The sequence below is a fragment of the Hyaena hyaena genome, unplaced genomic scaffold (assembly GCF_003009895.1).
Source record: "Hyaena hyaena isolate Hyena2069 unplaced genomic scaffold, ASM300989v1 scaffold_1011, whole genome shotgun sequence".
NCBI classification, from domain to species: domain Eukaryota; kingdom Metazoa; phylum Chordata; class Mammalia; order Carnivora; family Hyaenidae; genus Hyaena; species Hyaena hyaena.
The window spans coordinates 167,763-183,796 of NW_024081643.1; the positions used below are offsets into that span (position 1 = coordinate 167,763).

General features: G+C 36.2%; 1 protein-coding gene across 1 annotated transcript in view; it reads right to left on the bottom strand.

Moving 5' to 3' along the window:
• MYO3A (myosin IIIA) overlaps nt 1-16,034 on the bottom strand; it is a 234,417-nt gene that overhangs the window by 125,441 nt on the left and 92,942 nt on the right. Inside the window, exons 10-14 of the mRNA XM_039221773.1 lie at nt 10,343-10,442; nt 8,601-8,717; nt 6,942-7,046; nt 6,753-6,836; nt 2,269-2,471 (exon numbers count right to left, since the gene is read on the bottom strand). Of these exons, the coding sequence (XP_039077704.1) occupies nt 2,269-2,471; nt 6,753-6,836; nt 6,942-7,046; nt 8,601-8,717; nt 10,343-10,442 (609 nt within the window). The remainder of the gene's footprint in view (nt 1-2,268; nt 2,472-6,752; nt 6,837-6,941; nt 7,047-8,600; nt 8,718-10,342; nt 10,443-16,034) is intronic.

The following is a 16,034-nucleotide window of genomic DNA, read 5'->3' on the forward strand; positions in this document are numbered from 1 at the left end:
CATATGTTTGCACATATAGGAGGATTAGGAGGAACTTGACGGAGGAACAAGGGGGAGAAGAAGGGTGGAAATGGTGGGGGAAAGGGAGAGAGGCAAACCATGAGAGACTCTTGAATGCTGACAAAAACTGAGGACTGATGGATGTGGGTGGGAGGGGGGGATGGGCATGGAGGAGGGCACTTTGGGGATGAGCACTGAGTGTTATGTAGAAACTAATTTGACAATAAACTATTTGTAAAAAAAAAAATAAAAATAAAAAATAAATCCAAAAAAAAAATAAAAAAAAAATAAAGAAATGTTTATTTACTTTGAGAGAGAGCACATGCGCACGTGTGTGAACAAGCAGGGGAAGGGCAGAAAGAGAGGGAAAGAGAATCCTAAGCAGGCTCTGTACTGTTAGTGTAGAGCCCTACTCGGGGCATGACTGGGTCAAAATCAAGAGGATGCTTAACAACCAACCGAGCCAACCAGGTACCCTAAAAGTGCTTTCCCCCAGTAGATAGCATTGTAAAACTAGAATAGTTCTTTTGGATAGTTGGGAAAAAAGCTTAATTAACTCATAGCATGTCTAAAATATGATCTTAATTGTGCAATTTCCTAGAATATATCCTATAATATATCAATAAGCATTAACAAGATTATTTCTATCATTACATGCCAGGGCCTCATTGTGTAGCTCCAGAAGTTACTGTTCACAAGGTATTCTTTGTGAATGGTGCTCCAGCACACACCTCCACAGAACCCACTGTGTATGGTGCACCTGACACTGTGTACCATGGCGGTCCCACCTAAATCTCAGCAATCCAGTCCCTTAGGTAGTTCTTCCCCAGAGGCCTGAAGGAGAGTCTTCCATAGTTCTGAGAACAGGATAGATTGTTTTGAGAACCAGTTAAGTCCCCATATCTAATAAGACCCCAAGGTTCCTCTAGGCATGGGTGACAGAGGCACAGACATGCGTGTACACTAAGTTCTGGGGACCTGGTACACAGTGATAATAGCAGCTACCATCTACTGTACATCTTCAATGTCCCATGTACTGTGCTAGGTGTTATTTCTAAGTTTTTACACAATTATCCACACTATTACTGCTCATAATGGCTTAAACATATGGGGTTCTTACTATGTGCTATTCATTGTGCTAAATCCTTTACAGGCATTATCTTTCCATTTAATGATGCAGAGAGGTTTAGTTTTTCAAATCACACAGATGGTATATTGTAGAACCAAGGTCCTCGAAGGGTTTTTAGGGTTTAAATATCTTACCCAAAGTGAACTAACATGGAGGGAAGCCACAAATCAAAATACTCATTTCTGTATTTTGAATTGAGGACAGACCAAAGGATAATTTTCCACAATGAAAGCTGAGTTCAGGAGGTGAACTCCAGGCAACTGACATTCACAACGGACTCACAAATTGAATGACAGCAACTTGGAAAGCATTTATGTTAAATAATAATGTAGTAATATATAACAAGAACTTGTGTTCCCATGAATTTAACAAATGACCTATTACCACAGTAATGTAGACATGTTTGGCATAAAACCTAGAGAAGAAAAAGTAAGGACTCTAACCTGCCACACTTTTTAAAAGTAATATAAATATAATGACTGGGGTACAAATCTAATGTTTTGACTATAGTTTCCACATAAGAATAACAAACAAAGATGTTTTGCAATCATTAGGACAGGAGAGAAATTTTGCAATTCAGCTATAAACTGCCAAAAAGAACTCCTTATTTAACCTAATACCAAGGCATCGAACTGGTGGCTTAAAATCATCTGGAAATTAAAAGGGCAAGACAATTAAGACCATACCTGAATCTCTTATTTGGTCCCTTGTGTATAAACGCAGAAAGGACAGAATTCATACAAAGATGTATTTATATAGGTCAGCACTTAAAAGAAAAAAAGGTTCTTATGTCTAATTAAATTTCACTTTAGTTTTGTGTAAAGAAATATATACTCCCCTAATTCAGAAATCATTCCAATTTATCCTGGTAGTATCTATGATGGACATAGGTTTTATATCTGATATCATAAATTTTAGGTGATTTATTAATTCCTCCACTAGATAATAACACATGTGAGAGGAAGACAGTGCTGGGGGACCTTTTCAATTCTAACAATAAGTGCCTTGCATGTAGTAGATGATCAAAAACATTTTGTTGAGTCTGTTGAGTACATAAGACATTTTGACATTAAAACAAAAGCATTATGTTTGCTTGTTTCCCAGAAAAAAAAAAAAGAAAATATTTGACATGGACTTACAGAGGCTGGTGGATAACTCGGGACTTCTCCAGAAGGTATTCAGAAATCTGTGCTCCCACTATAGCTCCTGAAGAGGTAAATTTCATTTCTAAGTATTTTCCAAATCGGCTTGAATTGTCATTTATAATAGTGGAGGCATTGCCGAAGGCTTCCACCAAATTGTTCACTTGTAAAATCTTCTCTTGCAGGGTTCTGTTATTAGCCTAGGGAAAATGTCAAGATCGTTTTTTAAATGTAAAAAATTGATTTTGTATATAATAAAATGTCTCTTCTTTGATAACCACTATATGTAGACATAAATGTACTGAGAGCATATTCTTGGCATACTGCCTGATGTTACAATATCAAGACATTTTTCCTTTCCCATAAGTGCATTCACCCACTTGCTTTCTCCAAGGGGCAAAGAGATGTTCTATACTTTTCCTACTGAAATATAGTTCTGGTCAGTGCTTTATTTACAAACACAATTTATAAGCAGTCCATGCTTACTGGGGAATACCTCTCATTTTGTTATTCCTCCTCAACCTCCCTGGGCCCCCATCCAAATGCTCCCTAAAGTCAGAGCCACTTGCCTTGCTGCCATGGGAGCTGCTACAGCTGAAAATAAGGGAGTAAAGACAATTTGTTGATGCGGAAGTAGGGAAAGGGAGAAACTGTGAAAACTGAGAACAGCTCAGAAGTGTGGAGGGAAGGGGTGGAACCCCAGTCAAGGCCAGAGGGCCTACTTGGCTGTCCCTTTCTTTTCTCCTACCCCATCTCATACACTCCTTCCCTTAAACAAATGTCATTGTTATAATTAGGTTGAGGAGGTATCAGTCATTCACATCTTGGTAGAAAACAGATCGCATAGATTATGTTTAGTGTTATACCTTGTTGAGATCAGCTGTGTTAACGGTATGCACATAATACAAGTAAAGGAGAGGAGTAGTTGGTATTTCTGGTACACAGGCCACATTACAGTGTAGGTGGGCTGGAGTGGACACTCATGAGGAGGGTTTGAGGGCATATAAGGACTTTTAGTAGCTTCTCAAATTGGCAATAAGGGTTGAGAGAAGAGAATAAGGAGCACTAGAACAAGCTTGGGCCTTCTAAATTGTTTGAGACTGGACTTGCACTCAAATAAAAGGTGAGAAAGCATCTTTATCCACCTGTACTAAATAGCAGTGCCCTACTAAGTAAGATTATAAGGACTGCATATTACAGATGTAAATTCAATCCACCAAACATCCTGTTTTGTATCTGGTAAATCTTTATCAAGGAGATAAGTAAAAGACATGATAAGATCTAATACGGATAGGCTTCTGAGAGATATATATCTCCCCAGTTAATATTAAATCACATTTTTAGATCCAGTACAAGATAAAGTGAGTAGATCAACAAGTTTGCTGACATCTACAAAACAAAAGCCACACACAAGTTAATCCATCGATGGGACCCTCTATGCAACCACAAACCAAGAGAGATTAGCAGAGGCCCTTCTGGATGTGGATTTGAGTAAATTAAGTCAGGCATTCACCCCTTCACGGCAGGACAGCACGTGTGCCACACCACCCCCTCCCTCAAAAGTTACACCTTTTTTTCTTTTTCACTGTGATGCTTATTCTAGAAGTAAGGAGACGGGAATTTGATGGAAAATGGGACTCTTCCAGTTCTGGCAAAGTCATGTTTCTATTTCATACCCACACATATGATTGAAAATATTAAAACTAGCTAATTGATTTTTAATACAAGCACAGAAATCTGTCAGTTAATTGATTTTTAATATAAGCACAGAAATCTGTCAACTGATTATTCTGAAAATGAATTAGATCCAATTAAGAAGTTGTTTTGACATGATGAGGCATTACCCTTTTGTGGAGAGATGAAATGTGTCCTTGCACTCACAGTACTGTGTAAGATTCCAACAGTCATAGTGATGCAAAAATCATGGTGATGCATAGTGATATATATATGTGTGTGTGTAAATATATATATATACATAATATTATATACATAATATATATATAATATATATACATAAATATATTTATAAAAAGAAATATATATATGTGTGATAAAATATATATGTAGACTTATTTCAAGGACCCCACCTGGAACAACCAAACCAAGTCTCTGTCATTAACTTCTCTTTTACAAAACTTAAGGTATATTTTACACACAGTAAAATTCATCCTTTATAGAGCACAGTTCTGAAAATTTTTACAAACATGTACAATCATATAATCCCCACTACAAATCCACACATAGGACAGTTTCATCCTCCCAAAACTATATCATTACCCTTTATAGTCAGCCCCTCCCTCCATCTCCAGCCTGTGACAACCACTGATCTGTTTCTTTCTCTATAATTTTAAATTTTTTTAACGTGTATTTATTTTTGAGAGGGAGGAAGGGCAGAGAGAGAGGGAGACACAGAATCCAAAGCAGGCTCCAGGCTCCAAGCTGTCAACACAGATGCTGACACAGTGCTCGATCCCACAAACCACGAGATCATGACCGAGCCAAAATCAACAACAGATATTAACTGACTGACACTGAGGTGACCCTGTCTCTGTAACTTTAAATTTGCAGGAATGACATATAAATTGAATCATATAGTATGTAGCTGTCTGAATCTGACTCCTTTGATAAGTCATCCAAATCTCATCTAATGAGATTCATTCCTTTTATCAGTGTTTGTTACTTTTTGTTAATGAACAATATTCCACTCTATAGAGGTACCGGTTTGTTTATCCATTCCCTAGTTTGGTTGTTCCCACTTCCTGGAGATTATGAATAAAGCCACTGAATGTATTTGTCTACGGTTTTTATATGAACATGAATTTTAATTTTACTTGGATTAATGACTAGGAGTAGAATTGCCAGGCTGGATGATAAGTATAGTTTAAATTTATAAAAAATCTTCCAATGGTGTCTGGGTGGTTCAAACGGTTAAGCGTCTGACTCTTGATTTTAGCTCAGGTCATGATCTCATAGTTCATGGGTTTGAGCCCCACATTAGGCTCCATGCTGAGAGCATGGACCCTACTTAGGATTCTTCTCTCCCTCTCTCTCTCTGCCCTCCCCTACTTGCTCTCTCTGTCTCTCAAAAGAAATAAACTTTAAAAGAAAAAAAAATCAAAAAGCAAAACTTCCAAACTGTTTTCCAAAGTGACTGCACTATTTTGTATTTCACTAGAAATATATGAGCATTCCAGTTACTCTCCATCCTTCTAACCAGCTGGTATTGTTAGATTTTTAAAGAGTTAGCCATGTTAATAGGTGTATAATGATGCCTTATTGTGTTTTAATTTGCACTTCCCTGATGACAACTGATATTGAACAACTTTTCATTTCTTTATCTTCCATCTACATATCATTTTTGGTGAAGTGACTGTTCAAATCTTCTGTTCATTTTTTAAAATATCCTTTTATTAGTTAACTATAGTTGATATACCCTCTTGTTAACTTTTTGTTATTTGATTTCTTATTATTGGGTTTTAAAATATTGTTTATAATATATGTATTAAGGATACAAGATTTTTATTAGATTTGTGACTTACAAATAGTTTCTTTGAGTATGTAGCTAGTTGTTTCATCTTCTTAACAATGTCATTCAGAGAACAGAGGTTCTTAATTTTGGTGAAATCTAATTTTTTTCCTTTGTAGCTTATGCTTTTAATGCTGAATATAATAACTATTACAGCTCTACAGAGAGTGGAAATCAAGTAGTAGTAACCCTCCAACTTTGTTCTTTATCAAATTTGTTTGATTACTGTAGCTCTTTTGTGTTTCCATATAAATTTTTGATTCAGCTTGTCAATTTCTACAGAAAAAAATCCTGCTGGGATTTTTATTGTAATAACACTGAAATCTACAGATCAGTTGGTGAAGAATTGGCACAATGAGTCTTTTAACCCATGGACATGGTATAGTTGTAAATTTACGTAGGTCCTCTTTGATTTCTTGTATACATTTTCTCCATTTTTCAGTATACAAATCCTGTACATGGTTTATAAGACTTAGATTTAAATAGTTAATTTTTTGGTGCTATTGTAAATGAGACTTAAATTTCAATTTATAATTGATCATTGCTGGTATATATATGTATATATATATATAAAATGCAAATTAACTTTTATATTACATATAACATACAGTATATATAAGTACAATTGATTTTTGTATATTAACTTCTCTTTTACCTGCAAGGAATAGAAGGAGAAAAGTAAATAAGGCATTCAATGAATGTGCTGGGGCTAAAAAGAGAGAAAATCAAATTTATAAAGCCTTGCCTCCTACGAGTAAGAAACATTAGAATATCCTCAAAAGAGAGCATATGCTTTTTATGCTGTTTGTTATATTTTAAACTCACAGAGGATAACAAGTGTGTTTTATAATTTCTGTACATTATCAAATGTGGAAATTAGTGAACATTGATCTCATCAGTCATACTAGGTTCTGAATATAACAAATATTTTTGTTAGGATAGGGAAAAATGATACCTTTCCAAGCACCGTCAGCTGCTGAACTAAAAGATGAGCACTTTCCGTCTTTCCGGCACCACTTTCTCCAGAGATAACAATGCACTGCATGGTGAGAAAAGGAAACCATGAGAAGAGTTCATCCTCACAAGAGCTGGCCCACACACATGAAACTAAGAGGGGAATTTCTAAGAATGTGAAACTCCTTACCTGATCTGAATTATATGTTATCATAGACTGGTATCCTACGTCAGCCATGGCAAAAATGTGAGGGGGATTGGCAGTTCTCTTTGCTCCAATATATAGTTTAGAATGCTAGTGATTAAAAAGAACACATTTTGTGGGGCTTTAATTTTTGTTTTTGTTTAAATCCTAGATTATTTATAGACAGCAAGCTCTCAATTTTTTTTAAGCAAGACATAAATCAAAATACACTCATACTGCCAAAACATTACATACATGTTACACACACGTACTATCCACACTTATATGCACAAATAGTGCACAATTATGTACAATAAAGGCCTGACATAAAAAAGCCCGGAAATAGGATGTGACATAATAGGATATAATATCACATTGGGAGCAGTATTTAGAAGACTCTTTTGGGAGCGCAAACCACTTTCAAAGAAGAACTTAACTTTTCAAAATACCATTATTTCAAAAAAAATCTAAAAAACAAAAAAGCAAACAGAAAACCAAAATATGATAATTTCTTGATTTCAGCTCAGGTATCTCACGGCTCAATGGACTGAGCCCTACATCGGGCTCTGTGATGATAGTGAGAAGCCTGTTTGGGATTTTCTCTCTCTCTCTCTCTCTCTCTCTCTCCCTTCTACTCTCTCTTTCAAAGTAAATAAATAAACTTAAAAAAAAGTATAGGGATGGTTGGGTGGCTCAGTCAGTTGAGTGTCTGACTTCAGCTCAAGTCATGATCTCAGTTTGTGAGTTCAAGCCCCACATTGGGCTTGCTGCTGTCAGTGCAGAGCCCACTTTGGATCCTCTGTCTCCATCTCTCTGCTCCTCTTCCACTTGTTCTCTCTCTCTCTCTCTCAAAAATAAACATTTAAAAAAAGTATAAAAAATCTTTTAAAAAGTAAAAAATAAAATAAAAAATGGAAAAAAATGAAAAAACAGCCAAAGGGTGCCTGGCTGGTTCAGTCAGAAGAGCATGTAACTTCTAATCTCAGGGTTCTAGGTTCAACCTCCATGTGGGGTGTAGAGATTACTTAAAAAATGTAAAAAAAAAAAAAAAAAAAAGAAAAGAAAAGAAAAACAGCCTAGCTTGATTCCAGAATTCTAATCTATATTTAAACCATTAGGGCTTGAATAATGGATTGTTATATACTCATATTAAAACACACACACACACACACACACACACACACACACACACACACAGTCTGATACTAAAAACCAACCAATATTTCAAGAGATTTTAAAATTCATAATGACAAGTCTCATAGCCATTAGGTATATATTACCTGTGTAAAAATGTAATTATGCTCTTGATTCTCCCATACTTTGTTCAGAGGTAGACAATAAGATGTACTTTTGTAATCATCGATTTATTAATATGATACCTAGTATAGGCCAGTACCAGTAACTGCAAATAATTAACATTCTGCCACATACTTTTGGGAAAATAAAGACCACAAATTACATCAAGACTGATTCACCTTCTATTTTTCTTATCTCTATCTTTAGCAATAATTCTCTGTTTATTCAAGGTGTTGAAACTTCCTTTGGCATCATCTAAATGAATTTAAATACCTAAATAGTATAATTACTATTATACTAGTATAATTATATAGTATAATTACTACAGTATAATTACTAAAGTAAAAGAATGTAAGCCACACCACATACCTCTGTGGAATAAAGATCCAGACTCTGAAAAGGGTTAAGAGCAATGAGTATATCTCCCACATAGATATAAATCTGATCTTTGGAATAACACTTCTCAAGTTGCTCGGAGACAGTATTCTATGATAAAATAAAAATATTTTTTTCTTAAAAGTCATTTAAGGTCAGTCACAATTTAAAATGTAAACAGGAATAAATAAAACATCTGGAATCTGGACCAAGGATCAGAAGGAAATAGATATGCTGACAGTAAGAAGTGTAACGTTGGGTCAGCAACTATCCTTCCACATGGCAAGCATTTTCTTTTGTCTTGAGAGCCATAGAGGCATGGCATTGTTCTGTGAGTTTTCCAAAGGTCATATGAGATATTACAGGGATATTATATGTAGAAAGCCTTCCAGGATCTAAGTAAATGCAGAAGATGGAAAAAAAAAAAAAAAAAGGAGCGAGAGAAAAACCAATAGTAAAGGGAAGGGAAGATACAGCAAACATGATTTTATTCCAAATCAAGGTTATTTTAGTGGCTCTGTAGAATATTTTAGCCCTTTGCTGAGACATTTGGCTTTTGGAGGCACAGTGAAAAGTGTAGAGAAGTAACTTTCATAGTTGATAAATCATGAGTACATGGAATCAGTTTTAATAGTGTCAGAAACCATCATTTAAGATGTAACACAAGAAGAGCAAAAGATCATAGCTCAAAAAAGAGACAGAAATGAAAGCAGAGACAACAGGAACAAATAAACTCAGTGTTTAATATATAGGTCAGCAAGATGATGAGCAAAGTCCTCTTTATAATCCACAAACCCAGAAATTCACATCATTGGAAAATGTGGTATGAAAAGACTCATAAAGGTGCTGGCAGATCTCTGACTTGCAAACACTACTTGATTATAAGATGTTTGATGTTCCCAAGGAAGATTATTTTGAGCAAGTACTTGAGTTAAGCAACCCTAAATTTACTAAATGACTACTTCTATTGAGAAGAGGTCTCCTGATTTGTTGAATCTCAAAGGAAAATGTTCAAGCATGTATCAGATGTATTTAAAAAAAAAAAATCAGTTGATCAGGCAGGATAGAGATCCCAACCTGTTACTGAAAAGGAGCTATTTATTTCTCTAATGATCTGATTATCCGGAATAAAAGGAGATGAGAGGAAGGGAGGTTGAAACTATAATTTACTGGCTTGGATTTGTACCTTCTCAAGAGATGCTTGTGAGGCACTAGGGTACGGAACTTCAAGCAGGATTCAATGCCCTAAAGGCCTAGCTCTGTGAGAACAGGGGGTTTGGGATCTCATGAGTAGGACACTGACCCTGGTAAGACAGACAGGCTCTCCAGGTTTCCTAGAGGCCTCTGGGTATAGCCACTGAGAGTGGAACAGAAGAGGAAATGGAGGGAAGATGCCACATTAGAGGTTGTAGAAGGCTGACCATTTTTTGACCTCAGTAAGTCACCTCTTTGAGCCTCCTGGAAAGGATTCAGAGGAAAAAGGGTCTGTAACTTACAAGCAACTCTTGTTGGTGGGAACCCACACCTTTGTAATGTGACTATCAAAAGAAGAAAGAAAATTGACATTAGGCTGTAAAGATCTGGAAATTTGAGTTACACGTATTAGAAGTGAAGATAGGAGAGATAATCAGGAAGATAAGAGACACTGCATACAGATGCTATTCAAACAACTTCTAGTTCCTATAATTTATAAATTAAACAAAATGCAGAATGTTCAATTCAGCTGAGTTTCTTACCTCATCCAAAACTTCTAGGGTTGCTAAATCGTCTACATCCTTCAGAGTGGACATTAGTGATCTACTGAAGTTACTTTTCTTGGTGTGAATACGTTCATGTCTGTGGAGCAGTACAAAGAGAAAAAACCCTTTCTGACTTGAGAACTTAGTACTGATAGTAGCGGAAGTAAGTTTTAGATACAGAGGAGATTAAGAAAACTTCTATGAAGCCGATTTCCTAAATTCAATGATAACCATTTATCAGAAAATAGCCTAATATATTTTATCTGTTTTCTCCTCTCTATTGGAAAATTACAATATGTCAAGCTTACTTCACAGATGATGAAAAGAGTCCATTATTTCTACCAAGAACTCTCCTATATATAATTTGCTTGGAAGCTTCCTCTAAATTCCTATGTGTGACTTAATCTGTCACAAAGTGGTGAGTGAGAGAGACCTGAATTCATTAGATTTCCAATTTTGTCTGAGGTAGTGTCAGGCCATTGGCTGCCAAAGAATGGCAATATTAAAAATTATTATTCAGCAATATTTAGGAGGAATACAAAATAAACCCCACTGTGGATTTTCAAATGGTTAAATGTACATAGAAAATTGATTTCAGGCACTCGGAAGCTCATTTTCAAAGGAAACATTTCAGCAACTTCAGAGAACAGCCGAAGGATCTTAATTTGACACGAAGGCTGTGGAAACTGCTTCCAGGGTTTGTTTCAACTTTTCTGGACATGAAATTATCATCTACCTGGTATTTTGAACAAAACTGTATTTTCAAGGTTTATTTTTGGAGATACAGTAGACTTTTGAAACAATGTGGGGTAAAGGTGCCAACCCCTCCATGCAGTCAAAAATCCAGATATAACTTTTGATTCCTCAAAACTTAACTATGATGTTGATTAGAAGACTTACCGATAACATAAACAGTTGATTAGCACATATTTTCTATGTTATATATATTTTATTCTGTATTCTCAAAATAAAGTAAGCTAGGAAAAGAAAACACTATTAAGGAAATCATAAGGAATAGGGGTATCTGAGTGGTTCAGTGGTTAAGTGTCTGATTCTTGACTTCAGCTCAGGTCACCATCTCATACATAGTTCGTGAGATCACGCCTTACATCGGACTCTTACATCACAGAATTCTCTCTCTCCCCCTCTTTCTGCCCCTCCTCTCCTCGCATTCTCTCTCTCCCTTAAAATAAATAAAATTAAAAAAAAAAAAGAAAATCATAAGGAAGAGAAAATACACTTACAGTGTTATATTGTATTTATTGAAAAAAATCTGTATACAAGCGAACCCGTGTAGCTCAAACCTGTGTTATTCAAGGGTCAACTGTACTTTTAAGCATTTGAATTTGTCCATTAATAAAAGGAATAGGGTATGAGGAATAACAAGAACCACACTACTTACTCAGTAGACTTTAACAGTTTCTCATCGCTTAGTGAATTAAGTCACTATTTTCTTAAAATTTTAATTCCAGTGTAGTTAACATATAGTGTTATATTCATTTCAAGTGTACAACATAGTGATTCAATAATTCCATATATTTACTCAGTGCTCATCAAGATAAGTGTTATTCTTAATCTGTTTCACCTATTGCATCCATCCTCCCACGCACCTGCTCTCTGACAACCATTAGTTTGTTCTCTATAGTAAAAATTCTGTTTTTTTGGTTTGTGTCTTTTTTCCCCCATTGTTTGTTTTGTTTCTTAAATTCTACATATGAATGAGATCATGGTATTTGTCTTTCTCCTACTGGCTTATTTCACTTAGCATTATAATCTAGCTCCATCCATGTTGTGATTTCATTCTTTTTTTTGGCTGAATAATATTCCACCACAAGCACACAGACACACATACACACAGACACACACACACACACCACATCTTTTTTATCCATTCATCAGTGGACCCTTGGGTAACTTCCACAGTTTGGCTATTATAGATAATGCTGCAATAAACATAGGGGTGCATGTTTCCCTTTGAATTAGTATTTTTATATTCTTTGAGGAAATACCCAGTAGTGTGATTCCTGGCTCATATGGTCATTCTACTTTCAATTTTGGGGGAACTTCCATACTGTCTTACACAGTGGCTGTGCCAGTTTGCATTCCCATGAGTGTTCCTTTTTCTTCACATCCCTGCCAACACTGGATGTTTTAGAATTAAGCCACTATTGATAAACTGTCCCCACCTCTTATCTTTGGCCAGCCCCTCCTTCGGTTCACTGGATTCTGTCTTCTCTCATTTATTCAAGGACATGACTTCCACTGGTTCCTCTCTCATTCCTAACATCACTCATTTTTCCCCTCTCAGCTATCTCAGCACTTGTCTCAAAAGAAACAAACAAACACAACACCCTTTCCTGACTTCCAGTTTCTTCCATCTACTGTTGGATTTCCTTGCTTTATAGCAAGAAAAATCCTCAAAAGAATTATCTCTACTTAGTTTCTTTCCATCCATTAAGAAAATCCATTTCAGTCAAACTGACATTTCTTACTCCATGGTAACAGCTTGTTAAGAAGATTAATGGCCATCTACTGCTAAATTCAATGGTCACGTCTAAGTCCTCATTTTACTTAATGTCCTGGCAGCATCAACAAACTCCTTGAATATATTTGTTTTAGTGTCCTGTACACTTTTCTTGATTCTCTTCCTTGCCTCACAGGCATCTCCATCAGAAGATCTTTTTCTGGTTCCTCCTCATCTTTCTGTCACATTTGAGATCTCTGGAGTTTCAATCCTTGTGGTTATTTTCTTCTTTCTACTCACTCCCTGATTTCACAGCTTTAAATACCACTTACGCACCGACAACTCTGCTGCTTACTCAAGCAACCAACTGCTTACTCAACACTTCACTCGCAAGTCTAATAGGCAGACTTAACACATCCCACCTCCTCAGCCCCAAACCTGCTTCTGTCCCATGATTCTTATCTCAGTAAATGGTGACTCCACTCTTCTAACTGTTTAGGTTAAAAGGCTGAGAGTGATCCTTGGGCCTTCTCTTTTTCTCATATCCCTCATGTAATCTACATACAAATTCCATCAGCTTTATCATCAAATTCCATCTAGATCCACCAATTTCCCACCACCATCACCCCTGCCATACTGCATCCCACTCTCACGATCTCCCCCAACCCAGGAAAGTTCGCTGCTGCCACCTTTGCCTTCTACATGCTTCTCAACATTGCAGTCTGAGATTTGTCCTTTGTTTATATTATTTCCTCTTCAGTTGTATGATGAAACTTCATTTAGTGTTCACAGTTTACCTAATATGCCATCTCTTAAAACTTTATCAGCATAGTTCTATACATCCTTCAGGACAAGTATTTCAGTTATGTCATTTCAGCCTATCATTTGTATAGGAGTCTTATTCCCCTAACTAGACTGTGAAGTTCCTCAGGATGGGGCTATCTCTTCAACCTATGGAGCTGGAAAAGCTGGACATCCATATAAAAAAAACAAAAACAAAACCAAAAAAAACCCCAAAAAACCCCACAACAACTCTAGACACTAATCTGGCCCCTTTCACAAAAAATTAACTCAAAATGGGTCACAGACCTAAATGTAAAATGCAAAACTATAAAACTCCTGGAAGATAACATAGGGGAAAATCTTGATAACCTTGGGTTTGGAAATGGGTTTTTAGATATAACACCAAAAGCACCATCCATGAAAGAAAAAAAATCAATAACTTGGTTTTAATTTCACTAAAATGAAAACCTTCTGCTCTGTGGAAGATACTGTTACGAGAATAAAAAGCCAAAGCCACAGACTGGGGGGAAATATTTGCAGATGACATATCTGATCTAAGACTTGTATCTAATAATGGGGATAGTTTTACTCCTATTTTCAACTCTTAGATTCCTCAATTTTTATAGCATTTACAAAAATTTATAAATATACACTTATAGGTATGGATAAATTAGTTAATATTTGAATCCATTATTACCCAGTAAACTCCAAGATGCATGAGATTGTGTCTTTGGTTCCCCATTGTCTCTTGGGAACAAGCAGATTATTTAAAATATAGTAGGTCCTCAATAAATGTTAGTTGAATGAGTGAATCAGTGTATATCCTGTATAATTTCTGGCACAGAATTTCCACATAGTGGTCTCCATATTTGCTGAATTCAACAGGTATCACCTTATTTATTCCCCTGCTTCCAAAGAGACTCATACTGTTTTTGAAAAAACAGAGAAAGAAACCCAATTATCCATTTAATTGCAGAACCCTGAATTTTTCATGTTTTTATGGAGCGATCTGACAGCTAAAGACTGTTCCTAGGGAATTACAAGAAACAGATGGTGAAAAATATGGGGATCAATATTTGGCAGGCTGGTACACTCACTCTTCCACTCCTGTAAATTCACCCTCTTTGAATGTTTTTGGTATTAGTGTCTGAAAAACTGAGAAAAGATCTTATTACTTTAATGACTGAAAACCTCAGATGGCTTCCCATTTTCTACAACATGACTTAAAAACTCCTTGGCATGGAATGGATAGCCCTTTGCAGCCTTGTCTCAAAGAGCCTTTCTGGCATCATTTACCATTATCTCTGTACAGAACATTCCCCATTACGCCAAGTATTTCGAGATTCTGTGTTTTGCTCATTCTTTCTTATCTGCCTGGAATTATTTTCTTTCCATGTCTGGCAAAGTTTCACTTATCATACAAAGTCAGGCTCAAATATCATCCTATCTATGAAGCTGTTGCAGGACCTCCCAGAGAGAATGCACTACTAGCAGAGCAGCTTTCACGTTTAACTAGGAATGTTCATCATTCCTGCCAGCCTAGGAGAAACTTGTGGCAGAAACCAAGCATTACTCATCTTTCTATGCCTGGCATCAAGAATACAGATGTATGAAATACGTTGACAGCTTGAATCACAATACTGAGCCCCACCCAAGTACCCAGCATACAAAGAATATCATCTCTTTGTGTGACCCATCCTATGTCCTTCTCTTTTATAGTTCATATCCCATAATTTCTAGCAAACTTTTTAATTAAGTCAGCGGGCACCAAAATCTACCTGACATACCATCTTTCTGATCTTTTATCATAATATGCTTTTAATGTCCACAGAATTCAATTCTGAGCTTCACTGTTTTAATGGAAAATATGAAATTTCGTTTTAAAAGTATATGCCCAAGTGTGGAGAGGCTGTCAGGCTGATACCTGATGGGGAAAGTGGGGGGGAAGAACACAATGGGAGGGCTGGAGGCAGGAGAGCATACGTTGTGTTCCCTGGACTCAGGGATGGACCCTGCAGCTGAAACAGTGAGAGAGACGTGGTGTGCGGGGAGGCTGGACCCCAGGCATAATGGAAAGCTAATGAAGTATTTCAATCAAGAGGGAGGCTGGAAATGATGGAATAGAATAGCATATTGCAGTAAAGAAAAAAAAATCCCTGTACCGTACTCTAAAAATAAACATTACCACTAATGTATCACTAAGGACAGCCAAGAAAAGTTAAAATTCAAGCAGTGAATATTTTATAATTTTATAATTTAGGGTCATATATTATATATATTATATAAACGTGGCATTTCAAACTAGTAGAGAAAAAAAAATGCAAGAAATTGGGCCAGAACAGCTAGTTAAAAATTTGGGAATCATGTACCTTATGTAAAAATAAATTCCAGGTGGATTAATAAATTTACAGATTTAAAAATACAGTCATAAAATTTCTAGGA